Source organism: Oreochromis niloticus, linkage group LG13 (assembly GCF_001858045.2).
Source record: "Oreochromis niloticus isolate F11D_XX linkage group LG13, O_niloticus_UMD_NMBU, whole genome shotgun sequence".
NCBI classification, from domain to species: domain Eukaryota; kingdom Metazoa; phylum Chordata; class Actinopteri; order Cichliformes; family Cichlidae; genus Oreochromis; species Oreochromis niloticus.
The window spans coordinates 25,225,565-25,241,360 of NC_031978.2; the positions used below are offsets into that span (position 1 = coordinate 25,225,565).

At 40.8% G+C, this 15,796-nt stretch overlaps 1 protein-coding gene and 1 long non-coding RNA gene across 3 annotated transcripts; one reads left to right on the plus strand and one right to left on the minus strand.

The window, feature by feature from the left end:
• Nucleotides 1-569: 569 nt before the first annotated feature.
• Nucleotides 570-9,491, minus strand: mlh1 (mutL homolog 1, colon cancer, nonpolyposis type 2 (E. coli)). Of its 2 annotated transcripts, XM_003441216.5 has the most exons (19): nt 9,004-9,488; nt 8,685-8,775; nt 7,835-7,933; nt 7,677-7,750; nt 7,507-7,579; nt 7,335-7,426; nt 7,216-7,258; nt 7,018-7,106; nt 6,816-6,928; nt 6,629-6,722; nt 4,470-4,623; nt 3,844-4,181; nt 2,141-2,283; nt 1,697-1,805; nt 1,525-1,588; nt 1,288-1,452; nt 1,092-1,184; nt 909-1,019; nt 570-821 (listed from the first exon to the last, which is right to left on the minus strand). In XM_003441216.5, exons 1-19 carry the CDS (start codon nt 9,108-9,110, stop codon nt 666-668), a joined length of 2,208 nt encoding a protein of 735 aa, XP_003441264.1. In that variant the 5' UTR covers nt 9,111-9,488; the 3' UTR covers nt 570-665. The 2 variants fall into 2 exon arrangements, 1 of the variants encoding a protein (XP_003441264.1); XR_003213484.1 differs by lacking the exon at nt 570-821 and having other exon boundaries at nt 918-1,019; nt 1,092-1,213; nt 9,004-9,491.
• LOC112841971 (uncharacterized) lies at nt 2,290-7,230 on the plus strand. Its single transcript, XR_003213485.1, has 4 exons — nt 2,290-2,516; nt 6,138-6,177; nt 6,702-6,807; nt 6,911-7,230. It is a non-coding gene; the product is annotated as an uncharacterized LOC112841971 (long non-coding RNA).
• Nucleotides 9,492-15,796: the final 6,305 nt, after the last annotated feature.

Consider the following 15,796-nt stretch of genomic DNA (forward strand, 5'->3'; position numbering starts at 1 on the left):
TTGGAATCTTAAAAAGTGGAGCACATCTTTTAGATTTGTGCTTCTCTATGCATAGAATGAGGAGAGTCTACACCAATTTCCAATTTTGAAACTCTGAAATCAAAAGATGTATTTAAAGTATAGAATTTAATTTGTCCCTGTTTGGAATCACTAGAATAACTCAGGTTCGCTCTTTCTTTTTTTAAAACGAAACAGAGTAAATCAGGTAAGTACAGTTCACTCACTTTTCTGGTCTTCTGCAGGTGTTAAACTAGTTACTGTCCCTGAGGTGTTGATGGAAACACTAGCGGAGCTGCTTTAACTTCCTTCACACAGAGTGCTGACACAGCTTCGACTGACAGGTGGAATGCAGAAGTAATAAAAGTCGAGCTCATTTGCTGGCACGTTTTCAGGTTTCGTTATGGGACTTGTGACCCACTTCTATTTTCCTGGCTTCATGCCCCAAGTCTTACTGTTAGGAAACCATGTGGAGCCTTGGCACTTTTCAGTAAGCCGTTCAGAAAGAGGGTTTCCTGTGACAGAGACCCTTTTATAACAGAGTTTTTACTCATAAAGACAGACATGTGAAGTCTTGTTTCTATAAAGTATTTATTTACAGTATGTGTTATTTAAAAAGAAAAAGAGCAGCTTATATGGTTGATTTTTTTCAGTCATGATGAGCAGTTTCAGCACCTCTCAAACACTTTGTAGAGATCGGGTAAGTTGGCGATCTGCAGCACGGTGCCATCCTCGCTGAAGCTCTTCGGAGGACTGAAGAGGGTTCGGAAAGCTTTGAAGATGAGGTGTTCGACTTTCCACCGCCAAGAGTTCACCTCAGTGCCCTGAAACGAGCGAGCGTTACACCTCACATGAGTCACAATAAGGTCCATAATTGGCTACACAATTTCTGCAAAGTTCAGTATTCCCACCTGCTCCTCTCCTGGCTCGGCCTCCAGGATGTACTGCTTCCTGATGGAGTAGAACATGCTGCACTCTTTGCTGAAGTCTCTGAAACAGTCCTTTTCACCGTCCCAGTTCACCTGCACGACATCGGTCTTCAGTTTGTGTTTCCAGAATTGTAGCTTAAATGGAGATGCTATGATCTAGCTTACCTCAGTGGCCAGGCGCAGGATGAACATGGGGAGACCCTCCATGACTGGAGTGTAGTTGTCGAGGAGCAGCGGGAGTCCTAGTAGGTTTCCTTCCTGTTGTGGATGTGTTTTGGGTTTGGTTTCTTTGTTGGTTACAACATGAGTTCAAACAATGTTGAAATGCAAGCAGAAATTATCTAAAGAGAATATTTCTCACCTGGTCTATCTCCATGGAGAAGTAGTCCTCCAACATCTCTGCTTTCTTTTTCAGGAAGTCCACTATGTACTGAGCCAGGCCTTCTTTGGGACCGTCCTCTTCAGTCCAGCCGCTCTCCTCCGACTCCAAAGCCAACATGGCCAAGTCATAAAGAGGTGCTGGGGTCTGAAAACACATTATCCACCATTAGGATCCCCACAGTGTTTTCTAATCACTGACGTTGTACACTTTACTTACAGACAGTCTGAGTACACCGAAATTTCCAAAGTCATAAATGAGTATTTGGTAGAAAAGCTCCTGGCTGTAAGAGAAACACATTATGAGACATAAAGCAGCAGCACCAGCTTGAAAGAGCAGAGCTGAACAGGCAGTGTGAGAGTTGTTTTTTCCCTTTTTTCATGGTTCTCACCTGAGTTTGGTGGTGTTGAGCAGGTAGAGCTTAGTATGATGTTGCACCAAAGACCACTGGGGATTGACGCAGCCCACAAACGAGTGGTTCTGCACCATTTCTTGAAGACCTGGAGAGAACGTGCATGAATAAAACACGTTTGACTTTGTTTTGTTATATAAATCACAAAAACTGCTCTTAAAGTTCATCAATAAAGGGTTTATTTGAGATATGCTGAGAGGTCAAATGAATCATTACGAGAGCATGATGTAGCAGCAGAAGAGGTTGCGTAAAGCTGGTTATGATAAACGACCTGGGCCCCGAAGCAGGAAGTCAAATCAGTGGAAAATTTTAGAGAGTCAAAGAGGTTCTTATGTAAGACTGCTCAGAGCCGAGATGGAGATTCCCCACATCTGATTTGGCGCTAGTGCTCAGAGGTACAGGGCAGGTTTTGTGACGCCACACCTTTGTGCGTGTTCTCTGTGATCTCAGCTCTCAGGTCTTTGATGCTGGTCAGTTTGATCGCTCGTCTCTTGGGCGTGGCTGTGGCCGTCAAGTCCTCGCCTTCTTCCTGCTCTTTCTCTTTCTGCTCTGTCCTCGGTCGCTTCCTGTCTCACAATAACACACACAGACTCAATCACACCAGGTTACAGTAAAAATGCTGTGGGACTCAACAGGATGTGGCAGTGATCATACATGATAACACACATTTAGTTGCAGATATTTGTTGTCTTAAAAATATAAAGTCTACATGTACTCCAAGTTTGGACTGGATGACTTTCTTTGTTGGCCACTTGGGGGCAGAAGAAACCAACAGTATTCATCTGGAGTCATGTTTCTGGTAAGTTAACTCCAATATTTATCCTTTCTTTATCTACTTCTACAACAAGGAGGAATATGTGGCTCTGAAGCTGCCAGATGTTTGACTTTTCTTGTCTGATTTGTCACAGCTGTTTTGTGCTGCGTAGGTGACTCACTTTAAATTTTGCCTGAAACTCTTTAATCACCCTTTACAGCTCAGGAATCTATCTGTGAAGGATCTTTAGTGTTGTTGTTCTAACAACTGTCTCGCCAACAACTGTTATTCAATCTCACCACTAGATGTCAGTAGGTTACAGTCAACTGAATTCTGTTTTCTTACCCCTCCATATTCAAGTGAATAATGCCAGCTACAGTTGCTGCTGTAGGACAAACATCTCTGGCCGCTCATCTGTAGCGAGTGTGACTGTCACTCCACCGTTTACCTCAGCCCTCAATATGTGTCCACGTCTATTTACTCTGGTGGTGGCTGTAAAACTTTGTGAAAGGAGTCTGATACCAGTTGATGAGTCAGTGGAAATCACTCCTGTGTAATCACAGCGGTAATGAGCTGAGTTTTTGAGGATATCCTGAACTTCCCTGTTGATAAGCACTGCTCTTTTTTCAGCTGTTAGCTGTTGTTAGCTGGCGCTTAAAGTGAAACTTTCTTTAAAGTGAATCTAAAATCGTTGCACTCTTACAGGTAGTGAATAAATACAAGTTTAACCAAATAGTTTATCAGAGGGAAAGTGTGATTCTTAGGATACTCGAGCCTGCTTGTATACTATTACCTTATGTATGTGTGGCCAATCTTTAGCCACATACATAAACACATGTCCATCTCAGCCACTGTATTCAGTATGGCAGGGCAACATGGCAGCTTTCACAAACCATCGCCTGCTCCTATGTATTTAATTCTATTTCTGTATTAATTCTAATTTAATGAGAACGCAACATTTTGTTGGAAGACGTATTGATACACTCCTCAATGCATATTTAAGAGCACAGCGTTCTTTTTTTCAGTTAAATAACCTTAAAAAATGACATACTGTAACTTTAAATGCCAGTGTTAGTTAAACACAACACTGCTTTTGTTACTGATTGGCCCTAAGGGTGATGTCTCATCAGCGAGGGCTGATCCATGTTTACTTTTACATTCTTCTTTCTGCTCTCTTACACAACTCATTTGCTGCGGGTCAATGTTCAGATTTGCTCACAGTGCAGGATCAATCGTACATTAGACTTGTCCTGATCTAACTTGCAGAAATTCTGACAGGATTACACCTAAAGTTACTCCCTGACTGAGTCTTTAATCCCTGCTGACTCACACAATCTAATGCTGCTACTGCTACTGCACATACATCATTCACCTCTGATTATCAAGAGCACCGACGCTGCCTTGTTCCTCGCCCTTTGGCACCTCTGCTTCCTGTTCAGCCACCGCCTCCAGCATGTCTGAGTCATCTACATCGTCCATCTCTATGCTGTCCGGCTGGATGGCTTTGATTGCTGTCTGTCCACTGCTGGGACCAGCAGGCTCGGGATCAGGGAGCGGCTTTTCTTTTGGTTGGAGGAAGGCATCTAGCTTCTGTGAGCGACAGTCGGTCCTCACCATCTGATGTGCGTAGACTCGCTCGCTAGACTCCGATGTAGTGCTGGAGGCCTTAACCTCGGTGTTACCTGAGACTGACAGTCCCGGCAACAACGTCTACACAAAGACAGAGATGGGCACAGACTGTAAATGACCTGGTGGTAACTTTCACAGCTGAAAGATGAAGCCGGGGCAAAACCCTTTCATACAGATGTTGTCACTTGTGGTTGCAACAAAACAAAGATGGTGACAGGAACGCTAAAACCGAGCTTTAAAAGAAATGCGACTGCATCCATCTTTTATCTACAGTCTGCAGTAAACACATGTGATGGTGCACAATATGTCAGATAATACTGACGTGAAACAGTGGGGGCACAGTAAGAAAGAGACCTTGTCACTTCATACCTGAGTGAAATATGTACGTGAGGAGTTGGAGCCCAGGAGTTTGCTCTCGATGTGCTTCTGAACGCTCTCGATGACACTGTCCTCATGCAGGAAGTGCACCTCATGTTTAGTTGGATGAACATTGACATCCACATTCTGAGGAGCGATTTCTAAGCTGTGAAAGTTAGAAAGCAACAGTGATTTAAGGTTTTAACTCAAGTAACAGCATTAAAAGAGTCCTAAATGTGATTCAGATATATCAGTAACAAGCAATAGATGGTCTTTCTTGATGCAGAGAAGGCCTTTGACCAAGCTGAACAATTTGGTTTAGGTCATAATTTCATTAACTCCTTTAAGGTTCTTTTTAATGGCCCTATGGCAGCTGTTACAGCTAATGTGGTTAGGTCTAAAAACTCTTAAGAGAGGAAGTCCCCTCTCGCTACTGTTATTCAGTCTGGCTATAGAGTTGTTAACTGATACAAAAAGATGTGACCCTGCAGTCTGTGGGATTGTAATCGGTCAGAAATTTCATAAGATTACTTTATATGCTGATGATGTTTTATTATTCTTGTCTAACCCTACAAAATCAGTAAATCGTCTGATAGAAATGATACATTTATTTAGCACCTTTTCCAGTAATGAAATGAATTTCTCCAAATCTGAGGCTATGTCCTTAAGGAGTCAGCAACAGACACCCAGATCTTTTACTTCCTCCCCTTTGAAATGGTCTCTGATGGGTTTTGTCTACTTGGGTATATTTACAACATCCCAGTTTGATCAGATGTTTAAAGCTTATTTATTCAATAAGACTAAGCAAGATCTTGAACTTTACAACTCACTCCCTATGTCCTGGTTACACTCACTTCTTCAGATCAACGTTCTCCCACATCTGCTCTATCCAGTGAGGATGATTCAAATTTTAAAAAAAAATAAAAATAAAATATATATATATATACATATATATATATATATATGAAAGTTTCATCTGGTCCAAAAGATGGGCACTCATAAAGAAGTCAACTTTGCAGCTTCACAGAATTTAGAAAATATCAACTGAGTGCTCTTTTAGAATATTTAACCAGATACATAAGGCGTCTTCTTCAATTTAGCTTTATATTGAATCTTCAGTGTCTAAGCACCCTCCTTCAAACCTAACTGTTATGAAGAATATGAAAACTGTAAAAGATTGGTGTAGGAACCCAATCACAATAAAAACACTCAAGGACTGGAGGGAAGTGCAATGCATTGCAATGAGAACTGAAATAACATCCATCTTCCCCAACTGTTACCAATCTGGATTTCTTACCAGGTCATTTAAACAATGGACTGTGAGGTTTTTCTTTTAGAGACCAACTGGAGAATGTGGTCCTACTGACCTTTAATCAAATAGAGCAAGAATGTAAGATAGGAACAACCTCTTGCATTACTTTCAGATAAGAGACTATGTCAATAACAAAACCGGTCTGCTAAACAATGTCAAGGTCTCTGACACTGAAATTTTCTACAAGGAGTAATGTTTCGGTTAGCATGTTGTACAAAATTGTGAGGGGGTACTCTGGGACCAGGGCAGCTGAGACAGACCTTCTGTATGTCCTCAAACAGGACATTTAGAATAATGTAAGAAAAATAACAATTTGCAATCTAATGCATTACACCTTAAATTCTGAACAGAACTTTTCTTTCACACAGCCCCTTTCAAACTTCAAGGCTGGCACTTCACTTTAATGTTGTAAGTATAAAATAAACTGTCTTACACACATTTCAGGTCTCTGTGAATTGCAGAAAATTGAATTGAAACTGAGCTAAACCTGCTGTCTCGTCTCCTTGATCTCCCAAATATTTACATCTGTCTTTTCTGTGGCAGGAAAAAAATGTACTACTTAAGTGGATTTCTCATTAAACTCACCCAATCACCAAGCAGCACTGGATAATACAGGAACACACCCTTCATTATGTGCCTGGTCCATTTTTAACAAGTTTTTAACAACTTTTGCATAAAACTTCGAGCGATGGTCCAGATGTGATAACTGAGTTACAAGGACAGATGAATGTCAAAAAGATGTGTGTCTTCCCCCTGCTGAGCCTAACTATTATTGTTGTTATTAATATATGTACGACTTAAAAAAGCAAACAAACACATGCACACACACACACAAAACCACACAGGTAAAGTACATTACCTCAAGTAAAGGAACGGGTGTGTGTTCTTAGGGAGATATGCAGCATAAACTGTCTCAATCGCTTTCTTCAAAGCGCTCGACTCCACCAGACGATCTGAGACATTGCAGAAGACAGCTTCATTTAACAGAATGTTACCAAGATTAAATGCTAACTGCTGTGTTTCCAGTAAGTTTCTGTGGTACGTACGGTTTATGAACAGGATCAAAATGCATTTCTTGACTGAATAGTTTGCGTTGGAGATGTAGCCTTTCATCTTATAAGCGAGCTTCTGATCTTCACAGGCAACTTCAATCAGCTCCCTGGGAACATACCACAGATGCAATCAGCGCAGAGGTGAGAAGAGGTTGCATTAAAAGCAGCGCTCATCAAAGCAGATTTGCCGGAATACCTGCTGACTGCGTTGCCAAAAATTCCTCGAATATTATCCACTACAGACGCATTGGGAAGAGTCCTTACATCTGCCACGGTCTCTCCTTGCTGGAAAGAGGAGTCACAAAAACAGACAGCAAATAGTTTATTTGAAGAAAACTGCTTTGCGTGCTTGAGGGAGGCATTTAATTTAAATGAAAAATAAAGCACATCTTACCTTTTTGACAGAGAAGCTTTTTCCTGAGTTGTGTATGGCGTACCTGCAGAGTAAGACAATGTTAACAAGTTGAAGCAAATTCACCAGGAATCATGAGACACGAGGAATAAAAGACACACCTGCCGACCACTTCTACAATCCTGGAGTACTCATCGCTCGGGCTCTTTAGAGCTTTTCTCCTAGTGGAGACGTTATAGAAAAGATCCTCCACCTGCAGTCAACAAGAAGAGCAGCTTCTCAGCATCCATAAATTGTATTTTATAGAACAGCTCATCTGCAAGGAGAACTCACAAGGATCTGCGTTCCCTGGTTGCCAGCACATGGTTTGGGAGGGCCTTTTAGTTTGCCATCGCTGTAGTTGGCTCTGCAAGAGAACACAACCAATTTATGAGAGAGCTGATGTCCTAGTTGTTTTGTAGCCTTTAGTAAGGCTTTAGAGCAGATAAGGAATGCAACAGTACCTGTAAGCGCACTTTGCATCAGCTGTCTTTGTGGTTATGGTCACATGGGCAACGTGGCTTATGCTAGCAAGAGCCTGCAGACAAGAACAAACACAATAAATGTACAATAAAGCAGAACAAATAAATACAGTGAAGGCAGACAGAGGTGCACAGCTCACCTCTCCTCTGAATCCATAGGTTGCGATACTCGAAAGGTCCTCAAAAGTTTGGAGTTTGCTTGTGGTGAACCTCTCACAAACGATTTCCATGTCCTCCTTCTGCAGTTGTGAAAAAGTTTCACTTGGTACACAGCATATTCTGAACAAACTACCATAACGTCACCAGCAGGGTCATTCTGAGGCAACCATTCATACTGACCCTTAAAATTTGAAGTTTAAGTGATTTTTGATCAAAGCCAAACAAAGAAGTTTTCTTTTTCATAGGATAAATATGTCTGACCTAATATAAAACATCATTTAAAAGCTTAGGCACTCATTCAGTTTTAACTTCATGCATTCAGCTGTTATAGTCATATATCACTGTATGCTTGTTCCTCATTGTGGTGGGAAAACTGAAGCCTGTGACAAGTAATTATGAGTAAGTAATATGTAATTCTCTATCTGGTCAAAACTAAGATTTATACAATTTAACAATACATCGCCTTGGGTTGGAACATGAAAATCATGTCATTTTAATTACATTTTAATGAAAAATCGATCTTTTTTTAAAACTTATATTACTTCTCATTTTGTCATATTTAATCTTACCACAAATTACTGGGGCAAATGGTTAGAAGACATGAAAAAATGGCTGTAGTTACAAGAAAACAGCTCAAATATAAAATGTTCAAATGTGTTAACAAATACACTTGAGTTAGTGTCTTCCGTCTTTCAGTTCAGGGAAAGACTTAGCACACTCAGTGACAGATGAAAACCAAAATAGCTTAACTCTGACTGAGTAATGATAAAGCAGGGGCCACCCAGCTAAAAGGGCGGGTCCTCCGCCCTGCTCCCCTCATGTGTCACCCACCCTGATGCCAGTGCCGTTGTCCTGAATTTGAAGAAGTTTCAGTCCGCCGTCCTTCACCGTCACCTGAATGCTTGTGGACTTTGCATCCAAACTGGAACAATTGTAGAACACAAAAGTGTAGTTACCACAGGGTCACACTGCACGCTAAGAGGAGACAGTTACGGGTCTGTTACTATGTTACACGTGATGTAAACAGTCACTCCTGCCATGTATGGCCACCTTTATTAATCCCGCTACTTGGACGTTTTAAATCACTAGTCGTACAGTCGTACATTAGCTCACGTTATTGAAACTGCTCTTTATATAGCTGCTAATTTACCAGTTTTCAATCATTTCTTTGACGGCGTTGGCAGGACGCTGAATAACTTCTCCCGCAGCAATGCGGTTGACAACAGTCTCGTCGAGCCTCCGGATAACTCCCGCCATGTTTACAGAGCTGCTGACTTGTAGTTTGGTTAAAGTTAAAGGGCAGGCAGAATGTGCGAGTACGCAAACATATGGAATAAACGGTATTTATTTAAGCTAAAGTGCAGCATTACTGCTGTACACGAAACTGAGCACGTTTGTGACCAGAGACGAAGCAAACAAACAGACCACTCACTCCGCCTGAAAATGTCAGAGTATATCAGAAGTTATAATGTCGGTCCCTCAAATACCTCAATAACCGTTATAATAAAGTTGTAAAACTATTAATCTTTTTTTTAATAAACTATAATTGCGGAGAAAAATTTTAGACATCATTTTCAATTTATTTAGATAAAGGCATGCATCTTCCTAAAGACACGATCTTCGACGACAGCGCGGGTAGAAGGCGGGGGCGGGGACTACGTCCGGCTGTAGAGCTACGCAATTCCCGGAAAGTCTTCTTCGTTGGCAAATATTTTTGAAACACTGTAGCCTAGCGACCCGTAACGTTTGCGTAATCATGCTTTTTGAGGAGTAAAACGATATTTCCCCTCGATAGACTTCTGGTATTGGCGAAAAGCTAAAAGAATTACGGTTATATAGTTCAATTACAAATATGTTTGCAGAAAATAAATGGCAATTATTTAACCACTAAAGTGTTTTACTTTCTTCCCCCCCTCTTTTGTTTGATCTATTAGTGCTGAGACTGGTACACAGATAATACTGTGGGTCTTTGCCATGCCCATTTCTGGATTGTACAAATTTGAAGTGTTTACTTAGGCTTTCGGTAATAAATAGCTTAAGTAATTAGCCATAAATACCATTACATAATGAAGTCCTGAGAACTGCCCCCTGGTAAAGATTGGTCTGCAAAAAGGTCAGGGGTCACAACCGCTTACAGAACTGCCCCAAAAAGCCTGGCTTCACAATCACAGACCTGCTGTATAACAACATTACATTAATATAAGAAACTTTAGCTTGATCTTTTGCCTTCAGCAATTTTCAGCATAGACTAAAGCTACTTTGGGCTTCTCCCTTATTCCCAAGAGGTAACCACATATGGGTAGCTCAGCATATTTGATTTGGCAGAGTTTTTTCTTTTCTTTTTTTTAATGCCAGATGTCCTTCCTGACACAACCCCAAAGGGATGTGTGTCGCCTCTCATGATCTAAACAGGGATCTTTCGCTTGTGAGGAAATTGCGTAAACCGCCATGCTGTGGAGCAAATATATAACATAAAAGTTCAAAGTAACATTAAAAAGAGATTTATTTTGATGACCTTTTTTTAGAAACAGTATTGTCAAAGCATCACAATAGCATACATCTAAATATCTGAATAGTGCACAGTAATAGTTATATGAGCAAAATGTACAGTATAATACGTACAATGCAGCTCCATAACGTAGTCATTTACACATTCGTCTATGAAGTGAAACGTCTATGAAAGATTCCGGCAGAGACAGAAATCCCCTTGGGACTGCATCAGGAAAGGGCATGCTGTGTAAAAATCGGCCAAATCAAACATGGAGAGCTGCCTGTTTTTCACATGGGAGCAGCTGACAGTAGCATATAGCATGCAACTTACTATATAAACCTGTTGTGACATGTACAGGTAAAGACATTTCACATCTAAATTCCAGAGCCTTGTTCTGTATGAGTACAACATTCCCACTAAATAGTTTGTATATTAACTACTTTCACTCCCACCAGAAGACTTAACCCACAGTGGCACGGTCTGCATTGTCTAATATCTAATGTACAGATAAGGCAAAACTAAATAATTACTAAATTACGTATTTTAAAAGGTAAAACTATTAGGCATTAGCGCATTCTTCTCCCCTGTATTCCTGGCTGATTCACCTGAGGCCCTTGCCTGTGCACATAGTTGGCCTGACCACAAACTGCCTGCATTCCTCATAAAGCTGCATGCCTTTCGGGCGGTGGGTTACAGCAGAACAGTGGCGGTAGTTCAGAATCTTCCAAAATGCAAATCTTCTCAGATATTTTATGAGGATTTATTTTTTCATGGAAACTAATCTAGGCTACATGAACCCTCTGTGATTATGACACTAGGTGCCAGAGTTATGTTGCTAGGCTGCTACGTTTTAGCCTCAGGCAGGTGACCTCAACCAGATAAAATGCTGTGAGAAAAGGCCTTGTGTCACCATTCGGATAGTACCTTCCGCTAGAGTTTCTCAGTGCACTCACTGCAACCTCAAATAAATCCAGGCTGGATTTTAAAATTTGTAGTTTCATTTGAAAGTTAAGAATGGGTTTCCTGCAAGAATTAATGAAGATACTCCAAAATCTCAATCCTGAAAAGCAGATTGTCCTCAAACACCTGCAGGAAAAGCAAACAGAATGAGGTAGCAGTGAAAAACAGATACTGGGTAAGTTTTTGCCACCCTTTCCTGGGAATCTGCATTTTGTTATATCATCTAGAGTCAAATATGAATTATAATGGACGTCTCAAACAAAATATGTTTCATCTACACTTTTTGCTGAGGTTTAAGTTGCAGTGAGAAACCATGTGAGCTCAGTTCTCACAGAGCCACGTAATACTTTCCACCTGCTATCCTGCTTGGTCTTGTAAATCCCCTCATACTTTAGTTCAGAATCTGAAGCAGGCTATTTCCGTGTAACCGATTTCTCATTTTTATGCAAAAGTATATGCCTATGCAAGCAGCCCCGAGAGCTAACTTGGCAGAGTTTAGAAGTTCAGCAGCTCGTTGTGCTGCCTTCTTGAGCCTTTGCCAACTCGACTTCAGTGCCATCAAACAACTAATTGCAGGCGTACGCAAACAAAGGCCACAAAAGAAAATGGAACAACCTGAAAGGTCACTGGAAGTATGAAAGGAAGTCATCTTGGCAGAAATGTGACTCTAATGTTTGTCTTACTTGTGATTTGCTTATTCTGTGCTTTCCAGGCTCTTTCTGCAGCTAACCTTGAAGGACTGCGTTGACATCAAGCACTTTATGCCAAAGGAAAAGCTATAGCTGCGTGCTTGAGTCTGAGATGTACCGTGGGGACCTGATGTCTATTCAGTGTCCCTGACTCAGTGCAGGACATCCCAGTATGCAGTATTTCAGCAGCAGGATGTACCACAGGATGCAATACAATAGTGCTGGAAATAACGCAGGCATGTAAAAAACAAAAAACAAAAAAAGTAAATGTAAGCAAGATGTAAGGCATTATAGCTGCTCCCTGGTTTTTTTTGTTGTTGTTTTTTTTATCTTTTCCACTGGCAGACAGCATGTATGACATCACTGTGGAGAGCTACCCTCCCTGCAGTAAGTCTGTGTCCTGTCTGAATGTAATCTCAAGTCCTGGATGAGGTCAGAGCTGGTTGTGTATTACTCCAGTCAGTAATTGCTCCTATTTTTCTCAGAACATTTCCTCTAGTGCGACATAGTGTAAAGTGCTGATTACAGCTCTGCCACTCCTGTGGCGACCTGCCACACGCGAAGACAGGCACAAGCAAGCTCGTATGTTAGTGTAGCTGCACACGAGCTCGCAGCTGCAAATGAGCGCGGGACATGCACACACACGCAGCTTTGTAAGCCAAAGCGTGTCCAAAGTGGATTCAAAAGGTAGACTAAAATAAACTTTTCTCTTGTTGCAAGCTGCAGACACACACAGAGCAAATACTCTAAAAATACAAACACTGTCAACAAGCGAAATGACAGGCAAATGAGATGCACACCTGCTGCTGAGCACCCTGGGAAAGGAGCTCAGCACTGGCCCAACACGGCCTCCACGTACGCCAAACAACGTGGATCCATTTCACACCTTCAAGTCGCTCTCTAGACATTCTGCACTGACACAAGCCTGTTTTGTTACATCTGTGTGTTTATATCTACACCTTTTGTCACCAGCAAGGTGGTAATCTCTGGCTTAATGGAGATAAAAACTGGTGACAGGGGGTTGAAAGAGTACATTATTGTACTCTTGATGTGGGAATTCAATAATCTGCGGAATTTGCCATTCTCTCAACAAGTGACAAAGACAGAGGAGCTAGTCTTTGCCCAAATGACAAGGTTTGTCCAACATGACACAGATCTAGAATCCACCCAGATAAGATTGGCCATCTACTTTTATCATATTCAAGAACTTCATAAGCTGAATCTCTTCTGGATATGGACGAATTAAGTAACACAACTTTAGCTCATTTGGAACTGTGCTCAACTCATTGTCCGCAGACTTTCATTAACTTTCATCATCTCTTTAGGCAAGAATGATCTCACCTCTTCGAGAACCGCTAAGACTTCCTGTGTCCCTCCGTGAAAGTATGCGCCCAGAAATGGATTCAGCAGCTGCTGCTCTTCCTTTTCTCTTTGTTTTCTCACACTCCATTTTTTTTCTCTAGTGACAATCTTCCTCTTCCTACATGCTCTCCTTATCAGCACAATAGCCTCAGGACATGTTATAAACAAAAGATGAACACATGGCTTCCTACATAGAGGTAAAAGAGAGAAACTTCACATAAACTGTTCAGCCAAAAAATCAATCAAATCATTTTGTGTTTAACCATTTCAGTGGTTGAATTTTAAATATAATCAACATTATGTGTCACTACTGGAGTTATCACTAAATACAGAGTAGATGAAATGTGGATGTCTCAGTTTTGCACGTTATTCTTTTGGTCATGTATGGCAGTGCCACATTAAACATCAGGTGATCAAAAAAATGTGATTAGTATAAACTAAATTTATACCACTCAAGTAAATTAGATTTGACCAGATTCAATTAAATTTCATGTTTTACACTGTTCTTATGTAACAAATAATATTGAAAATGTACATTTTACATTTTTTTGAGTGTGGCAATAGAATATAAGGTCGGGATATCAACAAGAGTCATTTCTGTAGGGATCATAAATGTACATAAAAAATGTAGTCGAAACCACAGGTGTAAATATTACAGTCTGAACCAATGCCAACTGAGAATCTGAGGAAAGCATGGCCATTGTTTAGCACCTTCAGGCTGGCTTCCATCCCCACAAACTCGCCATGCTAAATACAAAGCAAACCATTTTTACAGCCTAGTTAAAAGAAAACAAAGATATCCATAGCTTATTTCCTTTTTCATGACAACTGTGAATGGAGTGAATTTGTATATAAGTCTCTCTTTTTATCCTTAAAATTATGCAGGATTAAGGGCGTAGCTGATTTCAGTAACAGATAGGTGCCAACAGGAAGGAACAGTTGTTAGCTGTATGCTAGGCCTCACCTCTGCCAAATCAAGTCACTGAACTGGACCTTTCCTTTGTGTTTGTGGTGTTGCAGTCTTCCGGAGAATTTTTCAATATAATTATGGCAAACAATAGGGCCAGCGTTTGTCAACTGTACTGACAGACAATCAAAGAAGTGAAATTAGTGAAATTCTGGCATGATTTGTTTTATATCTTAGCACAGACACAGATCTCTGGGGATATCTTGCTAATGATGAGCTATCATTTACATTAAACCCTCCTTTTTATGTTATGATGGTTTAAAAAACCACAATGACACGATCAAAATCTCAGACTCTAGGCTTCAAATAGATGGAATAGATTTATAGATGGAATCAACTGTCAGGACCGGGAAAGTCAAACTCCTTCTACGGTTCAGGCCACATGCAGACCGCTTTAATATTAAGTGAGCCAGACCAGTTAACCTCCTCTTTCTGACAATGTAAAGAAGTTTAAGTACACATTTAATTCTGAGAGATCTTAATATAAGAAAAAGTGCAATTTCAATAATACATCTCCATTTTATCAGTTTTACTGGATAAATAAATGATGCTGTAGTAAATTTAAGAAATCAAGACGGATGAAAAGCAATCAGACGCATGAAAATACAGTTTGGATTTTCCAAAACTGTCTAGTTGGTTGGATCGGTGTCTTTGCTCTGCAAATTCTGGCCTCCGGGCCTTATGTTTGACATCCCTGATCTAGAACAACCAACCATTATTGTCATTTCTGGAGTCATGTTGCAAGCCTAACTAAAAAGCATGGTCGGTTAAGGCTTGTATTGTACATACCCACATTAAAAAAGACCTGCAAACAGCACTGCGGCCCCACCCAACAACTGAAGTTAAGCTTTTCCATTTAAAGCATTTATGAGAATATGAAGTCTTTTGACGTGATACAGCTCTCTCCATTTATACGGTGAACACCTTTACAATTCACTCACGTAAGATGTTCAGATGTCATTCAATGTCATTCAAACGGTATGGCCTACAAACTATGTGCTGTGTACTTTCCAGCTCTTCATGGGACCTCCTCGGTTTTGTTTTCACTGCAGGATGGGTGCTGAATTCTCTAACTTTGGCAGCTGTTGAATCTGTGCAGGTTTCCAATTAAATCCAATATATATATTCTTCATTACAGAGTGCGTACTGGTGGGGCACAGTCCAAGAGTGTGGGAGTCTGGGAAGGTAGTGTTGTTCACGCCTTGCACTCCTCTGTTTGCTTAGCAGTGTTATCAAAGTGTGTGCATCATGCAGAATGAGTGTGAACTGTATCACTCAACACTTTAAACGAACCCTGCTTAGTCTACGAGGCCTCTGCGAGGACGCGGGTAATCAGATCTGCTGTGCAGGATATGCCTTCTTTGTCCTCTTTTGACAATAACAGTTGTACATTTGAGCTGAAGTTGTGGTATCACATAAATCACAACAGTTCGCACTGAGTTTGATTCACACATTCCTGGTGGTGTTTTACGAA

Excerpts from the sequence above, each read along its gene's own strand:
- mlh1 (XM_003441216.5), bottom strand. The coding sequence starts at position 9,110 with ATGGCGGGAGTTATCCGGAGGCTCGACGAGACTGTTGTCAACCGCATT. Across the intron at positions 2,284-3,843 it reads GGTGCTCTTGATAATCAGAG|GAAGCGACCGAGGACAGAGC; the intron begins GTGAATGATGTA and ends ATTGTGAGACAG. Across the intron at positions 1,185-1,287 it reads TCTCCATGGAGATAGACCAG|GAAGGAAACCTACTAGGACT; the intron begins GTGAGAAATATT and ends CATCCACAACAG.